Genomic DNA, 17,608 nt, shown 5'->3' with positions numbered 1-17,608 from the left:
GTGTGCCGTAACTGTCTGCAAGTTTCTATTGTTTCCTAATGTCATCAAGAGATTGTAAGGCAAAATTCTATTATTTTTATTTTGCTGTTTTGACTGTGATTGTTTTTTATATTACTTTTAGTCTTAGTTCTTTAGTAAGCACTTGTAGCGTGTTATGCTTTAGGCAAAGAAAAAAATTTTAACGGTCAGTTCTTAGTGCCTTTTGAAATTTGAAATTTCATTACAACATGTTGTGTCATTAAATGATATACCATAATCTTTCTTTTCGAATACCAATTCCAATAATTTTTTTAAATATTTTCACCTCTTTTTTTCTGACGTAATACCAGAATTATTAACATTTTTGGTGCAAAAGTATCACGCACTTTTATATTTGTATACTACAACGAGGATTGATGCATAATCAATAATGGAAAATTTACAAATATTGTATATTTTTAGAAATATGGAAATCTTATAAAAGTTATCAATGCATGCAATCTGCATTTGTACTTTGTATATCCTGGTTCAATGTGAGTGATTTTTAATAAATTGATACATAGAAGGTAAACTAATGTCGCACAACGAAGATATTGAATATACAGAAAATCTCTTAGTTCATAGAAATCAACCGCATCATGAAAACCAGGAACATTATGATGATAGTGATACAACTCACGTCCCCTTTATCGCTGATGATAGGCTCCAAAGGTCCGTACAGAAAGAAGATGTCACTGATAAGGGATATGCTTGGTTTATATTGATAAGTATGTCTTAAGTTATTCCTATAGTTAGATTACTTTCTTTTTTATGAAGATAAAGGTACTTTTAAATTGTGTAACAGTGTAAACACTTTTTAAATTTACTATGTACAATAACATGCATTTACATACGTTATCATGGACTAGTTAAATGCATCTTAAATTTCTTAAATCTTCTTTTATTATAAAAGTGCGTAAACATGTAATTTGCCTGTGTGAATTATAATTTGCAGTACGTATTTGATCTCAAAAGAGATATACGTACATTTCACTATGACTAAAACTATTTTAGAATTAGTTTTCACCTTTTAATTGGCTAAGGTCGACTTTAGTTTGAATATTGTTAATCTTGGTTTTCCATGGCATATACTGTTCGTTTTTGACTTATTAAATTGACTATCCATTTGTTATCTTCAGCTTCTCTTTCACAAATCATCAGCCGAAGGTCGATGGTTCTCACTGGGTAATTCGGATTCCTTTATGAATAAAAAATTACCGCGGCAAAATAGCAAAATAGTGATAAAAGTGGCGTTAAACACTAACCAATCAATCAATTCAAACTTTAACAAACTAAAGAACATGCATAGGATCATTTTAAAGGACATAAAACCCGTGCGCATTATTTTTTGTGTGATGGTAACGATGTCACGGAGGACATGTCTGCCGATGTATCATTAGTTCGTTCAAGACATAGCACAACAGGTAGAAGTAGTTTTTACCTACTATTTCAACTTATTAATCTGAAATCGATGAAATATATTTTTAAATTCTGAAATTGATACATTTATAATCAACAAATTTGTAAATAAGTATATAGTGATACACAAGTATATGTTAAATAAAACCAATTTGTTATCACATAAGCAACACGCCGGGTGCCACATGTAGAGCAGGATCTGCTTATCCTTCCGGAGCACCTGAGATCAGCCCTAGTTTTTGGTGGGGTTCGTGTTGTTTATTCTTTAGTTTTTTTATGTAGTGTCATGTGTACTATTGTTTGTCTGTTTGTCTTTTTCATTTTTAGCCATGGCGTTGTCAGTTTGTTTTAGATTTATGAGTTTGACTGTCCCTTTGGTATCTTTCGACCCTCTTTTAAATAAAAGGTTTATTTACATCTTAAAACGTATGATTCAATAAACTATAGTTTATAAAATAGAAATTTATAGAAATTTGAGTTTATACCCTAAGTACAAATATTATGTTATTGAAATGCTAATTTTGAGGGTTTTCCTGTCGTATAACACAGGAGAACAGAAGACCTCAAAATATATCTTACTTATTTAACGATCAAACTAAATTGAGATATTCTATTCTGATGCGTTCAGGTTTTAATATGCACTAATAAATCTAGATACAAACTTTTCATTATCCAGTTACAATAAAAATTATCACTGTAACTGCATGAATCAAGACACATATAAATGTAATAGTGTATTAAAAATATAAGTAACTTGATAAAAGAGGGACGAAAGATACCAAAGGGACAGTCAAACTCATAAATCTAAAACAAACTGACAACGCCATGGCTAAAAATGAAAAAGACAAACAGAAAAACAATAGTATACATGACACAACATAGAAAACTAAAGAATAAACAACACGAACCCCACCAAAAACTAGGGGTGATCTCAGGTGCTCCGGAAGGGTAAGCAGATCCTGCTCCACATGTGGCACCCGTCGTGTTGTTTATGTGATTACAAATCCGGTAAATAGTCTAATTCGGTAGGTCACATTCATGAAAGGGAAGGGGATTGTAGTTACGACGTAAGGAACATATCCGATATCATTTGTGAAACGGTTATTTCATAACGGTCAACCAACTCGTGATGGCGTCCGTAAAATTTACGAAGGGATGATTTCAACTTCACCATTTGGAACTCTTGGTTTAATAGCTTCCTTGTGAGCAGTAACCCTCTATCAAGAAAATCATGATAGGAAATACAAGCACGGGAATATCGTATCAATTGGGAGATATATACCCCGTATGCAGGTGCTGCTGGAATGTTGCTACTTATAAATGGAAAGATTCACAATTGGAAAGCTGAAATCATTGATAAGTTATTGTATTAACTTTGTTTATGAAAAGAGTATGAATTTTTTTGCGGAAAAGCTGACTCTTTTTCAACGAACTATTCAGATAAAATGTTTTCTTTCCTTTGTCTTGCAATACAATTCTTTTTTAAACTGAGAATCTGGATTAAAATTATAATGGTAACCCTCCCCACTCCACTATAAGGAACCTGCCTGATATTCTATATAAAATAATAGTATTCGTTCATTTGATTATTTGATAGAGTAAAAAGTATATATCGATGTAAAAAGTTTAAGAACTGGCACCAAGAGAGCACGAAATCGTGTTACATCTGCATGTGCACGAAAATAACTATCCTTAGGTGAGAGCATGATTTCTAATAGAGTTTCGATCAATAATATTTTCAAAATCATACACACGAATGTGCTAAATATAGCTTAAAGTAATGAACACATTTTAGTTATTAAGGTAGCACACTACAAAGATTTTTTCACTCCCAATCAGACAACTTTAAACTGATATTTATATTTTATAAATGAGTACCAAAAGAAAGAAGAAAGATTAATCTTTCAAATTGTGATAATTTCATTATGATATAATTATTACAAAATTAATTATTATGTAATTAGTTGCTATATTGTGATGTCAACACTTGAATGAATTTAGCGTCTTTATTCTTTCTTGCATCCCAAAATATTTTATAGATTCTTGTACAACACAACTTGAGTGCTACCTTAAATTCATATCCCATTATGTTCCTTTAGCGTAGCGAAAAATGATCAAAACTTCACATTAATTGTTTTGAAAGTTACTACTTACTTTGTGACTGAATACAATTGGGTTTATTACTAAAACAGGATACGTATCTCTAAAAAAAGATTATTATTAAACAAGAATTTACATTGAATATTCAAACTGTAGAGATTTTATAAAAATCAGAATGCCAGTTTCATATTAAAATGGATTTGCTGATAAGTGACTACATGTACTATCTTGTTAATTAATTTTTTAAAAGTTTAAAAAAGAACATCAGTCTAAGAAATTTGAAAGTTGGTTCTTATGTATATGGATAGAAAAAAAGAATAAAAAATGTCATTAGGTTTATATGAAATGTTCTAATACAATAAATATATATTCATTGTATTTGCATAATTTTAGTTAGTTGTATCGTCTACATTATTGTTCCTGGTAGTGTAAAATCTTTTGGTGTGCTATACACAGAACTGCTAGACTACTATGATGGCGGAGCTGGGAATACGGCAGGGATTCCGGGAGTACTTTTATTTCTCTATTTTGGACTTGGTAAGATGTATGGAAAACTGTGTCACTTTTGTTTCCTTCTATGGAAAATTCATCTCATTCGTAATTTCTTTTTAGATATACTCATCATATATACCAGGATTGAAATTAAACAAGATTAGACGTAGTTGTTTCTTAGTTAATTAATCAAGATAAATTAAAGACATTATATGGGATATGTATTCATCTTCTCAATTATAATCTTTCTCAATTTGTTATCAAATATCTTGTCCTCGAGGTCCTTAACTTTAATGCGTATTTGGTGCAGTAGCATTGGTACTGTTGATGTTATAACATTTATTATTGGTATATTTTTTTTTTTTTTTCTATATAAGCAAACTTACTATACTTCATCATATTCAAATTTATTAACTAATTTCATTATTTCATTATTATTATATTTCTAGCTCCTGTATCCAACTATCTTGGTGAAAAATATACATATAGAGTGGTAATAGGGATAGGAAGCTGTTTAGTACTGATAGGTCAGACTGCAAGTGCGTTTGTGCCTAAATTAGAATTCCTTTACATCACCTACGGAATAATTACAGGTAAATTATATTTCTTTTCTTTGTTTCCAAATTTTAAATTAGGATTTGAAGGCAAAACTATAAAATCACACTTTATTATTATATGTGCATGCCATTTAGATAGGGTTATATAGGTCTAACAGCATAAATATACATACATAAAGCCCCGCATTTTTAAATTGTTGAAATTGTTATCATTTTCTTAGGAGGTAGCATTTAAACATATGTGACATCTTAGTAAATCTGCTTCCACTTTGTCCAGCCACATAGCCCCATTACTTTAATAGTTTACAATTGCCTTATATGTTTTCCGTAGAGTTAATCTAATTATACATTTTTTACACAATTTATGTTTCTCTAGGAGTGCCAATTTTCATTAAAAAAAACTTGGTTAACTTTGTAATTTCATTATCTATTTTATAGGAATGGGATATGGATTAATCTTTGGTCCGTGCTCTACTATACTGAGTTTTTATTTTGACAAAAAGCGGGGTTTAGCAACAGGAATAATGGCATCGTGTAGTGGTATAGGCAATATGTGCTTTCCGTATATGTACAAGTATTTGATAGAAAATTACGGTCTGCCAGGAACTATTTTAATAGCTGGAGCAGTTTATTTCCATGTTTGTCCTGTTAGCATGTTTCTTAGACAACCAATATATGTGACAAGGCAAATAGTAGAAAGGCAAGCACGACAAAAGGAGACGCAAAAATGTGGAGCGTTAAAACGAATATTTAGATTCGATCTTTTCAAAAATTCGAAATTTAGTGTCTATATAACGGCAATATGCTTACAAGCTGCAAATACTACATCAAATAAAGTTATTTTACCAGGCTATATTCGAGGTCTGGGTTTTGGTATTGAAACCATTACACTAGCAGTTTCTTTATTCGGTGCTTCGGAACTTGTAGGGAGAATATTATTGGGATGGTTTGCAGATAAAAATGTTGTATCTAGAATAACCATATTTATGATATGCTCTTTTATATGTGCTATCACAGCGTTTTGCATGCCTTACTTACCATACAAGCCGGCTGTAATAGCTTATGCCGTTGTTATAGGAGCTTTTTCTGGATCAATTTGGGGTTTAAACCAAGTAATCATAATTGACTGTGTTGGGCTAAAACATTTGTCTCCAGCATTTGGTTTGTTGTCGATGAGTATCGGTATAATTATATGTATAAGCCAACCAATAGCCGGTAAGTTAATATAAGTATAACTGTCCTGTCGTGCATTTGTCTACGTTTATTTTGTAATGTTTATTTACAGAATTCAGTATCATTGGTGAATAATAGTGATTCAACTTAACTATTTATTCAAACCATTTGTAATTTTACGAAGACAACTTCATGCTTGGCAAAGTCTTCTATTACAAATGTTTTGCGATTCATAATGCCTGGCAATCTTACTGGAATATCAGGAATAGAGGAAGAGTCGATGTATGCACAAGACAAATTAGTAGCTTCCATCAAAAGCTATCGACTAGACAGTGCAGTATACAAACCCAAAACGTTATGATAATGTTTGGCTCAGGCAGAAGTCACTTTCTATTCAATCTATAACCAGTTAACTTTTAAGAAGAAGAGTTAAATAACATGCAAATACAATGCATGTTTGTTGGTTGGAATGTACAAGTTGAAATATCATCATTTACCAATACTACATTTTTTACTTAAATTTCCAAATAGATATATGAAAAAAGTACAATTCAACACCCTATTCAAAAACACAAGCAACAGTAAAAACAATGTTTACAGAACATTAAAGATTGAGTAACACTAAACAAATCAAAACCAGGATAAAGTCATGTTTCCCGGAAGCGATGCAGTTCCGTCACAACAATAAACACATATCGCCTTGTTCATGGCAATTAAATACTCCGAGATATGTCGAAAATATCACAACCTAGAAAAAGGGAATGTTGATCATATCCTTGAGTATATGTGACACAGACATTCCATCGCGCATAACAAAATTACGATGTCGAAATGCTTTCATTTAATAGTCTTATATTTTATCTTATATTGTCGACTGATTTGAATATTTTTAAATTGTTTTTCTGGTCTCATTTATGTTTTTCAAAATAATATTGTTTCAGTTGATGAAAGGTTTTGTTTACTTTACATAGGTTTGCTGGAAGATGCAACTGGGTCTTGGACTTCATCATTTTATTTCGTTGGTATTCTTAGTGCACTTGCTGTTGTATTATACTTACTGGAACGTCCGATTTCACATATCTGGTGCTGTCATCGAATAGTAGCAGACGACATCATTGATGTTTCCCGCGATATTGTCGATAAGTCCATTCCTGTGGCTTATAAATTTAACGGATAGCAAGAGAAATGAGAGAAAAGGAGGGACATCATTTGATAGTAACCCTGATGGCCTAAAATAAAAATCGCAAAATAAATATCTTCCGTTAGACGAAATTGAAAAAGAAAGTTCTGTTCTCAAAACAAAGAATGCACAGATTTAAATGCAGTGTTAAGGACCAAAAGACCAAAAAATCAGTCTGAATAATTATGTAATACTGACTGATAATCAGATATTACCTTCTACGATAATGAAACATTTGTCTCCTTTATATGATATACAATGCACTGTTCTGTTTCGTGTGACTGTATATCATGTTCTGGTTTTATTTTCCTGTGTGTTACGTATTCGACCTTTGAGATCTGATAATTCCTGTTGTATCTTCTTACTTTTGTTAAACAGTAACATGATATTTTCAAACACTTGTCCTAAGGGATATCGTTCAACCTTGATGTGTTTAATGTAATAAAAAGATACTTGATTGGGAAAATTATGACGCTCATTAGTAGGCATAGTAATCATTTTATAACAAAATTAAAGATATTTTACACAATTTATTTTTTCGATTAACAACGATAAGCGATTAGTTGGAATGAAAAAATTAATAACGACAAAAGAACCAAAATATAAATAATGAAGATGTTAGTATACAATGTCAATAAAATTGAGAATGGAAATGGGGAATGTGCCAAAGAGACAACAACCCGACCATAGAAAAAAAAACAACAGCAGAAGGTCACCAACAGGTCTTCAATGTAGCGAGAAATTCTCGCACCCGGAGGCGTACTTCAACTGGCCAGCTACATATTTATTTGTCATTTCACTCACATTGGTTTGAACATTGGCAATCACAATCTATGGTTTAATTCAAAGTTGTTGGTACAAACCATTCTGCCGAACTGAAAGATTATTCTTATCAAATGTTTAAACAAGTTCTGTAAAAACTTTCTTGTCTTTTACATGAATGTTTTAAGATAAAATTTCCTTAATAAACAGGAAAACAGAAGGAGGTTTAGCAAAATATTTTGATCACTTTACGGTAAACAGAAAACAAATTAATTCTGGAAATAGAAGATTGAATATCGCAACCAAGACTTGTTCTGTCCGAACTAGGTTAACAATGGATTGGTTTATATAAACGACATATTTGATCGTTAGGGAAATTTTAATCACTACAAAAACAAACAAATATTTCATCAAAGAAAAAAACACATAAGCAAAAAAGAAAGACAAATATAGAATAAAAACGACCTTAGCACAATCACATATAGGCGGAATAAATAAGTACCGAGCCAAGCCAAAAGGATATTATCCAAAAATAGAATAAACAGTAAATGTTTATAATTTACAAAGTCAAATAAAAGAACACTAAATATAAAACGTAATAAAGATGAAAAGTAACGTCAGCACCTAGAATCTCTACTTCACGAATATTATGTATTATTTGTGAAATTGATACTGAAAATATGTCTACAAGGACTTGGAATCTTCCGACTAACTTTTAAAGAGAAATAAAGGACGAGTTGTTCTTTTACATAATAGATATAGGAAGATGTGGTGTGAGTGCCAATGAGACAACTCTCCATCCAAATAACAATTTAAAAAAGTAAACAATTATAGGTCAATGTACGGCCTTCAACACGGAGCATTGGCTCGTCCATCAATTTTTTTATGCCTAGACATCGGTTACGTTTCATAAAGTCTGGGAAGCAGTTGAATGCTCTCGAATACCGCATGAGTTTGAATTTATAATTCATGCACAGGTGAGGTTAGTTTATTACTAATAAAGTGAGTGAAGTTGATAATTTCAAAATAATGATCGGCTCATTTGTCATTGATTCTGGTACAGTGATATCCGTTTGTGTCGAATTCGAGGTTTAAGTAAAAAAAGAGACGAGGAAGTCATGTCTGTTTTTCTTTAATTTCTAGTTCTAGAGGATATAAGTAGGAACCTTATAATAAAAGATAAGGATACAGTCCATCGGACAAAGTTTAAAGTGCTGTGATGTTAGACAATAAAATGACATTGTCATAGCTTGAGGGCAATATTTATTTATAGGTTAAACAAAACTTGGTCATGTTTTATGAAGATTTAAGCCCAAGGCGAGGCCGAGGGCTTAAATCTTCATAAAACATGATCAAGTATTGTCTGACCAATTTAGAACATATTCACACTTTCGAGTGACCTTACAAAATTATCCTTTCCCATTGTAATATTCAAACCTAAATAAGTGTTCACTTTTTATAATGAACTACATGTAAAACATAGGTAATCGTCATTTCAATGAACGGAATGAAAAAGCTCGGACATAGTTTGTGAGGACCGAATTGATAAATTGTTTTTCTTCTGATTAAGGTAAAGTTTAATACTTATATATCTTGAGATTTTTTAATTTTGAAAGCAACACAATGTTAAATACATCCCCTCTTTAAAATTTGACTTTTTTATAAATATTAAAAACTCTCTGTATGAATATCTAAATTCAGACCATTCAACATTTAATGCTTAACTTTTTATTGATAAATTTACATGTATTTGTGTTTTTCCGATAAAAAATCTTTGCTCTATATATCAGCAGACTGGCATTGTTTTCTTGAAAGAAAAAAACCTCCTCAAATGTCAGGTATATAAATTAAATAAGTATTATTTGTACTTACACCCTTACCCAAATTGTTTTTGTTTATTCTATATATGTGTTCCGTTTGAAAATGCATGAAATTTGCAAAATTTAAAATGTTTTGTTTTAATCTTTGCTCTTGCATTTTTAATCAGTAGGCTCTTTTCCCATGGAAAATACCTCAGGGGATTGTACACTTCGTTAGTGCAGTTATTAAGAGATCACTTTCATAATTAACTGACAATGAAAAGTCATTCATGTATAGCATTTCATAGTGCATGGAAAACCATGTACTATGAAAATTAGAGGGAGAAAAACTGACTTTTCATTGGACGAGAAGGGGTGAGTATGTTCTAATTATACAAACATCAAATTATCATTTACTTTATTGTCGTTGTTAATCTTGCACTATTAATAGAAATTAATAAATGCCTAATTTGATTTGCAATCAACATATACGCTACAGCTATAAAAGCATATATTTATTTATTTTTTTAATTCAAAAATATACTGTATGCTGTTATAAATTTACTTCATTAGTCCAGCATTCTAGTAAAGGGTCTCTTTATTTTTGCAAGAAATCCAGGGTTACCCTCTGGTTATCAATATTACATTACAATTTATTTAAGCTAACTCATAATCTATTTATAATCGTGAATAAATAAGCATATAAATGAAAATTCTTATTTATCGTTATGTATTATCTACCTTGTTTGGTGAACAAAAAATTCCGAAAATAGTTCACACTATTTTTACTATAATTTAGAATTATTGTATTAATATCTCTTCCTGGTTTGGAAATAACTAGTTTAGTAGTGATTTAGATATGATTATAAGCTATACACATGTATGTCTGAATCATTTCTCTATATATATCACTGTTTATTAGTAAACTCAAGAACATTGTCACATACCGTAATATTGACATATCTCAACCGGATACGATCCGGACATTATTGTTATGTATTATGATACTCTTCTGTATAGAAGGTTAATAAATATAGCGTGTTATTGCCAACATGTCTTCCTAGTTATACAACATGGTGTCAGACTGAACCATCGCCCATCATAACGAAAATAAGCCATCCGTAGATGGAAGCAATCTTAAAAGTTGCATGAACAATCCAGCTACCTAAATTATCATAATCATGGATGCACTATCAGGATCTCACCCTAAAATTGACTGGGAAGCGACAGACCTAGTGACCGCTTGGAAATCTTTCCAACAACATACAGAATTCTGGTTTGCGGGACCTCTAGCTAAAACTGCCGAAGCACAAAAATGTAACTATCTAATGATATGGATTGGCAACAAGGGCAGGGACATATATTCAACCTGGGAAATTTCGGAGGATGATAAAAAGAAACTTGATGTGCACTATCAGAACTTTGAAAAACACGTCCGCCCTAAATCGAATAAGATTTATTCATGATACAAATTTTTGAGACGTGTACAAAAAGAAATTGGCACTTTCGAAGAATATCTCACAGACCTCAAAATATTGGTTAAAGATTGTGGATATCTGACGCCGGAGGAAATGGTACGTGATGCCATTGTTTTTTTGGAACTAAAGACCACAAAGTTCGGGAGAAATGTATTACTGAAGGGTCCGAACTCTCGTTAGAAAAGGCTATAAATTTCGCTAGAACTTATGAACTTTCAAAGGCTCAACTTAAAACTATGGAAAGCAAAGATAAAACAATTAACATGTTAAACAAACAAGAATCAAGATCATCAGGAAAAAAGTATGGCAAGCAACACACACCACAAAGGGGACCACCTCAAAATAACAAGGGGCAATCACCCAATTTCGCAAACAAATGTTAAAACTGCGGAGGTAAACATGAGCGTAGAAAATGTCCTGCATTTGGGAAACAGTTCAACAAATGCCATAAATACAACCACTTTGCGTCCGTCTGTCTGTCATCAAACAAATCATCAAAGAAAATGCACACTTTAGACATATACAGTGAATCTGATGACGACGAACTTTTCGTAGCAAGAATTGATAATCAAGAATTAAATACCGACGAATGGACCGAAACAATCAACGTCAACGACGTTCCAGTTAACTTACAGCTAGACACAGGTGCAAAGTGCAACGTACTTTCCCTACACAAACTGAAAACCATTTGTTCGCATCCTATCATCACTAAACAAGTATCGCCACTCCGTTCATACTCAGGACACATCATTGACACTGTTGGAGTAATTAATCTTAGGTGTAGTTATAAATGCCAAGATCATGCCGTGAAATTTCACATTGTAGACCGTAATGTACAATCTTTAATAGGTGCCAAAACATGCGAAGCGATGAAACTCATAAAGCGCATACATTCAATCACTCATACAAGCAATCCGTTAGAAACGACAAAACAATTTTTACCAGAAAATATGGAACACCAATATGGAGATTTATTCACAGGCCTAGGATGTCTACCAGGAACACATAAGATAAGTATCAACAAAACTGTAGCACCAGTTGTACACTCACCGCGTAAGATACCCATAGCTATCAAAGACAAAGTCAAAGCTGAACTTGATTGTATGGAGGACATTGGTGTAATCTTCAAACAGCAAGAACCTACACAATGGGTCAACTCAATGGTTACTGTCATTAAACCAAACGGCAAAATTCGAATATGCATTGATCCACGTGATCTGAACAAGGCAATTTTACGTGAACATTATCCGTTAAAAACCGTAGACGAAGTTATCTCGCAAATGCCGAACGCTAAAGTCTTTAGTAAACTGGATGCCACCAGTGGATTTTGGCATATTCAACTAGACGAACATAACTCAAAGCTATGCACATTTAATACACCATTTGGACGTTATAGATTTGCTCGCTTACCTTTTGGAAAAAATTCAGCATCAGAAGTATTCCAGAAAATTGTGTTTGAAATGGTATCCGACATAGAAGAAGCAGAAGCAATTATCGACGACATTCTTATTTGGGGATCAGACCAAAAAGAACATGATATGCGTCTAAACAAGTTCTAGACAGAGCGCGAGAATAGAACTTGAAACTCAGTGCCGGAAAATGCGAAATCAGCAAACCGGAAGTAGCATACGTTGGACACCGTCTAACAAGCGAAGGCGTGAAACCAGACCCAGAAAGAAAAAAAAATGTCAAAACCGGAGTGCGTCAAGGATTTGCAAACCTTCATGGGTTTTATTCAGTATCTTGGCAAGTTTATGCCATACATGTCAACAGTCAGTGCACCGTTGAGAACATTCTTGGGTGAAAAACAAGAAACTAGCTTTCAGAAGTTGAAAGAAATGGCAACAAATGCACCACTGCTGCAATACTACAATCCGAACAAACCGCTTACACTCAGTGTTGATGCTAGTTCAAAAGGACTTGGAGCTGTACTGATACAAAACAGAAACCAGTTGCGTATGCTCTTACTCAAACCCAACAACGTTATCCGCAGATCGAGAAAGAAATTCTTGCAATTGTTTATGGATGTTATAAATTCCATGAGTACGTATATGGTCGCCGAGTTCAAATAGAGACAGACCATAAACCGCTCCAATCAATCTTCCTGAAACCGCTTCACCAAACACCGCCTAGATTACAGAGACTTTTAATAGCATTAGAAAAGTATGATCTTAAAGTTGACTATAAATCAGGTAAAGAGATGTATCTAGCAGATCATCTCAGTAGATCGTTCCTAAAAGAAACAAAGGAAGTATTAGTACCAGACTTACACGTGAATGACATTCATTTGATATCATACTAGCCAATTGCACCAGAAATGTATGCTAAATTTCAGAAGGAAACTGCAAATGATGAACACCTTCAGGAGTTACAAGATGTCATATTTAATGGATGGCCAAATGAAAAATCTGAACTTATACACTCTTTGAGGCCATATTGGACTTACCGTGATGAACTTTCTGTCATCGATGGACTATTGTACAAGTCAAACAAAGCTATTGTACCAAAAGCGCTTCAAAATGAAATGTTGGACAAAATACACGAATCACATCTTGGAATCGTAAAGTGCAAAAGCCGTGCACGTGATGTACTATTCTGGATCGGCATGGGACAAGACATCGAGGACAAAGTTAAAGCATGTGGACTTTGCGCTCAACATCAGTCTTTAAACGCAAAGGAACCGATGTTAATGCCAGAAATACATGAAAGACCTAGGTCAAAAGTTGCTACCGACTTATTTGAATACCAAAAACAACATTATCTATTAGTAGTAGACTATTACTCAATGTGGCCAGAAGTTATGAAACTAGACAATGAAACTAGCAAAAACACCATTGATTATTTAAAAGGACTAATGTCAAGATTTGGATATATTGACGAATTAGTTGCTGACAATGGTCCTCAGTTTTCTTCATTAGAATTCAAAAGATTTGCTACTGAATATAGATTTAAACATACCACGAGCAGCCCACACTATGTTCAGTCGAACGGACAAGCAGAAAGAAGCGTATAAACCATCAAGAAGCTAATTATGAAATCGAAGGATCCACACAAAGCTATATTAGACTATCGAAACACACCGTTGGACATTGATCTTTCACCAGCACAATTGTTCCTAAATAGGAGATTATAAACATCACTACCTACTTCATTACCGCTATTGATGCCACAAAACGTCAACAACAGTGAAATTATCAAAAAACTCGAAATTCGCCAAAGGAAAGCTAAAACCAACTATGATAAACATTGTGGATCTGAATTGTAACAGCTAAAACAAGGAGACTCTATTGTTATGTACACAGATGGAAAATGGAAAGCAGGAAAAATAATTCAAAAACACCACACTCCTCGCTCCTGTGTAGTACAAACATGACAGGCGTTACAGAAGACACCGTAGGCATATAAGACCAACAGCTTACAATGGAAACACAGTTGATAATGAACATTTCAAGGACAATCACAATTCAACCGTCCGTAAAGTTTCAACTGTCTGTAACACTTCACAAACATTAGACCGCAGTGAAACCATTGCGTCCGAGGAAAATGAAAGTATTGAACCATCTAAGCTACCCGTGACAAGATCAGGACGAACATTCAAAGTGCCAACCAAATTAAATGACTATGTAAAATGATTTTGTTGAACTGTCAAGTAGATTTTAGAAAGCATTTACTTAGAGTTTTAGTTAGTTATCAGAAAAGACAATATATAGACTTTAAGTTAAATTGGAAAAGAGACATTAATCTAGTCAGTATTAATTTCTAGTCAAAACCAAGTCTGTATTAATTTCTAGTCAAAATCATTCAGTAGTAATTTAAACTGGGTAATGCTCAAATTCATTTATTCATTAAATCATTTCATTTTCATTTCATCTTTAGAAAAAGGGGGATGTCACATGCCGTAATATTGACATATCTCAACCGGATACGATCCGGACATTATTGTTATGTATTATGATACTCTCCTGTATAGAAGGTCAATAAATATAGCTTGTTATTGTCAACATGTCTTCTTATTTATAGAACAAACATTTTGTAAAATGATTCTTTTAAAATGTATTTTTCATTTTCCTTGTTATACCCACCATTGTTTTGTATTGTTTGTATGTGAGAACATTGTATTCCTCTTCCTCCTGATACACGTATGTATTGTGTCGGAGTAATCAAATAAAGTTCAAAGTTATAATCTAAATCAGTTCCGGATCTAGAACTTTTATAATTTATTAACCTTTTCCTTTTCGTTTTGGCTAGATTATACATTTTGAACCATACAAACTATTACAACAATTTGACAACTTTATCAAGTAGAAATTTATTCTTGGTATGCATGTTTAATAGTTGTCTGCATTTTGTAGCTGTGCATGAATTCTGCTTAAAACATAGAATATACATCTAGAGCTTTTGTTTTTCCCTTCAGACATTTAATTTGCCTTGTATATACAAAACATAATAAATTAATTTCAAAGTATTGCTCATCATTTATTTTATAACCCCACACTAAATTCTTAAGTGTAAGAATATTATCATTAATATTTAGTTTTTCTAGGATTTTTTTTAAGGCATACATTATACAAATATATAATGACACGATGATAAAAAGAAGAGACTGTTTTTTTAATGAATTGTCTAATATTCTGTTTACGTATAGACCGCTCCCCTTTTCAATTCATTATTATGATTCTTTGTACCAATAAATGAGCAAATAATGAGATACCTCATATGAATTTAGCACAGAGCTTTATATGTTAATAACAAATACTAATCGTTAGTATACCTTTTCATCGGACTTTAATGATTGGATCATGAAAATATTATGTCATGGAAGTAATGAAACACAAAACTCTGATTATTTCATTCTGACTTCCATGATTAAATGCATTCAAAGTGGCCGGTCACCTGAACGATCAAGCCGTTTGGTGTTTCAATTGAAATAAACCATCAACAAATAAAACTGAATGCGTTTTAACAATTCAATTTAGTATGTGTGAATTGCTCATTGCGAGATAAAACAAGGGTTTGGGATCCGAGAGTCGTTTTTAATGTCGACTCCGTACGGTGACCTATAGTTGTTAATGTCTGTGTCATTTTGGTCTTTTGTGGATAGTTGTCTCATTGGCAATCATACCACATCTTCTTTTTTATATTTGGTTGCTTTTAATTTTTTGGGGGCTTTTTCTTTTAGTTATTTCGAGAATTGGTATTGTTGACGGGTATTGGATACTTTTAAAGAAAAAAGTAAAATAACAATAATACCGAACTGAGAGGAAAACTTACAGCAGAAATTAAGTCCCTGATCAATAAATTAATTCATCGTAGATACCTGGATTAAATTTTGTATTTACGCCAGACGCACGTTTCGTCTACAAAATACTCATCAGTGACGCTCGAATCCATATAAGTTAAAAAGGCCAAATACATTACAAAGTTAAAGAGCATTGAGGATCACATGGAAAAATCAAAAGCTCAAACCAAATAAACGAATGGATAACAACTGTCATATTCATAACTTGCATTTTTTAGACGTAGAAACTTTATAGTTTAGAATGATAACATGCAACTGATGTTATCTGGGATGATTTTAAGCTTGAAATATTGTTAAGTGGTATGTTTATTATGAAATATAAAAAAATTAAGTTGTGGTATGATTGCCAATGAGACAACTGTCCCCAAGAGACCAAAATGACACTAACATTAACAACTATAGGTCACCGTACGACCTTCATTTGGAGTATGGAAATATTTTATGATCTATATGTCAGTCGCACAGGTTTTATTTGACCATGACCGCATTTTCACGGTTCATTGCTCAGTATAAATAAACGTTTAAGGTGGTACCCAACACTTTCACCAAAATTAATGTGGCTCGTTTAATTTTCATAAAATTTTGACAAATTATTTACTTTGACCCTTTTACAAAAATATAAAAAAAATCAAAAAATTTTAACAAAACGTTTTATCAGAAAAATTACACTGGTTATATAGCAGTCTAACAAACACTAATTTTGATCATTGTGAATCTTTATATTGCTTTCACAAGGCAACGTAATTAAAACGTTTTGCTGATATTACAGAGTTATCTCCCTGTAGTGTTAGGTATTACCTTAAATTACGTTGTGTTGTAAAAGGAATATTAAGCTTCTCAATGATCAAAATTTAGTTAATCCTATTAAGTTTTTGCTTCTTCGAGTCGTCACTAGATATACCATTTTGGGTATTGATAACTAGGTGGAAAAAAGTGTTAATACATATCGAAAAGACATTATGTTTCCCTTCCAACGAAGTGGCCTCTTTCAATCATTTGAAACTTTATAAATGTGTAAGATATCAGTCTCTTACAAAGGTAGATTTAAATAATACAGTGCATACATACAAAACCATAATAAAACACTAAATTATCAGGGTTATCAGGGTTGTCGGTGTACTATACAAATAAAGTAAACTTAAAGTTTAAAAATATAAATCGTATGCATACTCTGTATTATTGGTAATTGAACGCCATTTTTTTCTCACTAAACATAGAATCATTCAATATGGAGCACATTAAAAGATTGGACTAAGCATTGATTAAATCGGTACATATTGCTTGTATCTTCTGGAAACTGTAAGTGCATTTACTGTATTAACCCACATAAA

The 17,608-nt window shown here is 32.5% G+C and overlaps 1 protein-coding gene across 1 annotated transcript; it reads left to right on the top strand.

The window, feature by feature from the left end:
• Positions 1-337: 337 nt before the first annotated feature.
• Positions 338-7,515, top strand: LOC143080592 (monocarboxylate transporter 13-like). The gene is made up of 5 exons (XM_076256503.1): positions 338-746; positions 3,931-4,074; positions 4,479-4,622; positions 5,025-5,801; positions 6,731-7,515. The coding sequence occupies exons 1-5, from the start codon at positions 554-556 to the stop codon at positions 6,934-6,936; spliced, it is 1,464 nt and encodes a 487-aa protein (XP_076112618.1). The 5' UTR covers positions 338-553; the 3' UTR covers positions 6,937-7,515.
• The last annotated feature ends 10,093 nt before the right edge of the window (positions 7,516-17,608 follow it).

This window comes from Mytilus galloprovincialis, chromosome 6, assembly GCF_965363235.1.
Source record: "Mytilus galloprovincialis chromosome 6, xbMytGall1.hap1.1, whole genome shotgun sequence".
NCBI lineage: Eukaryota > Metazoa > Mollusca > Bivalvia > Mytilida > Mytilidae > Mytilus > Mytilus galloprovincialis.
Note: the sequence above shows the minus strand (reverse complement) of the source record. Positions and strands in the feature narration are given on the sequence as shown.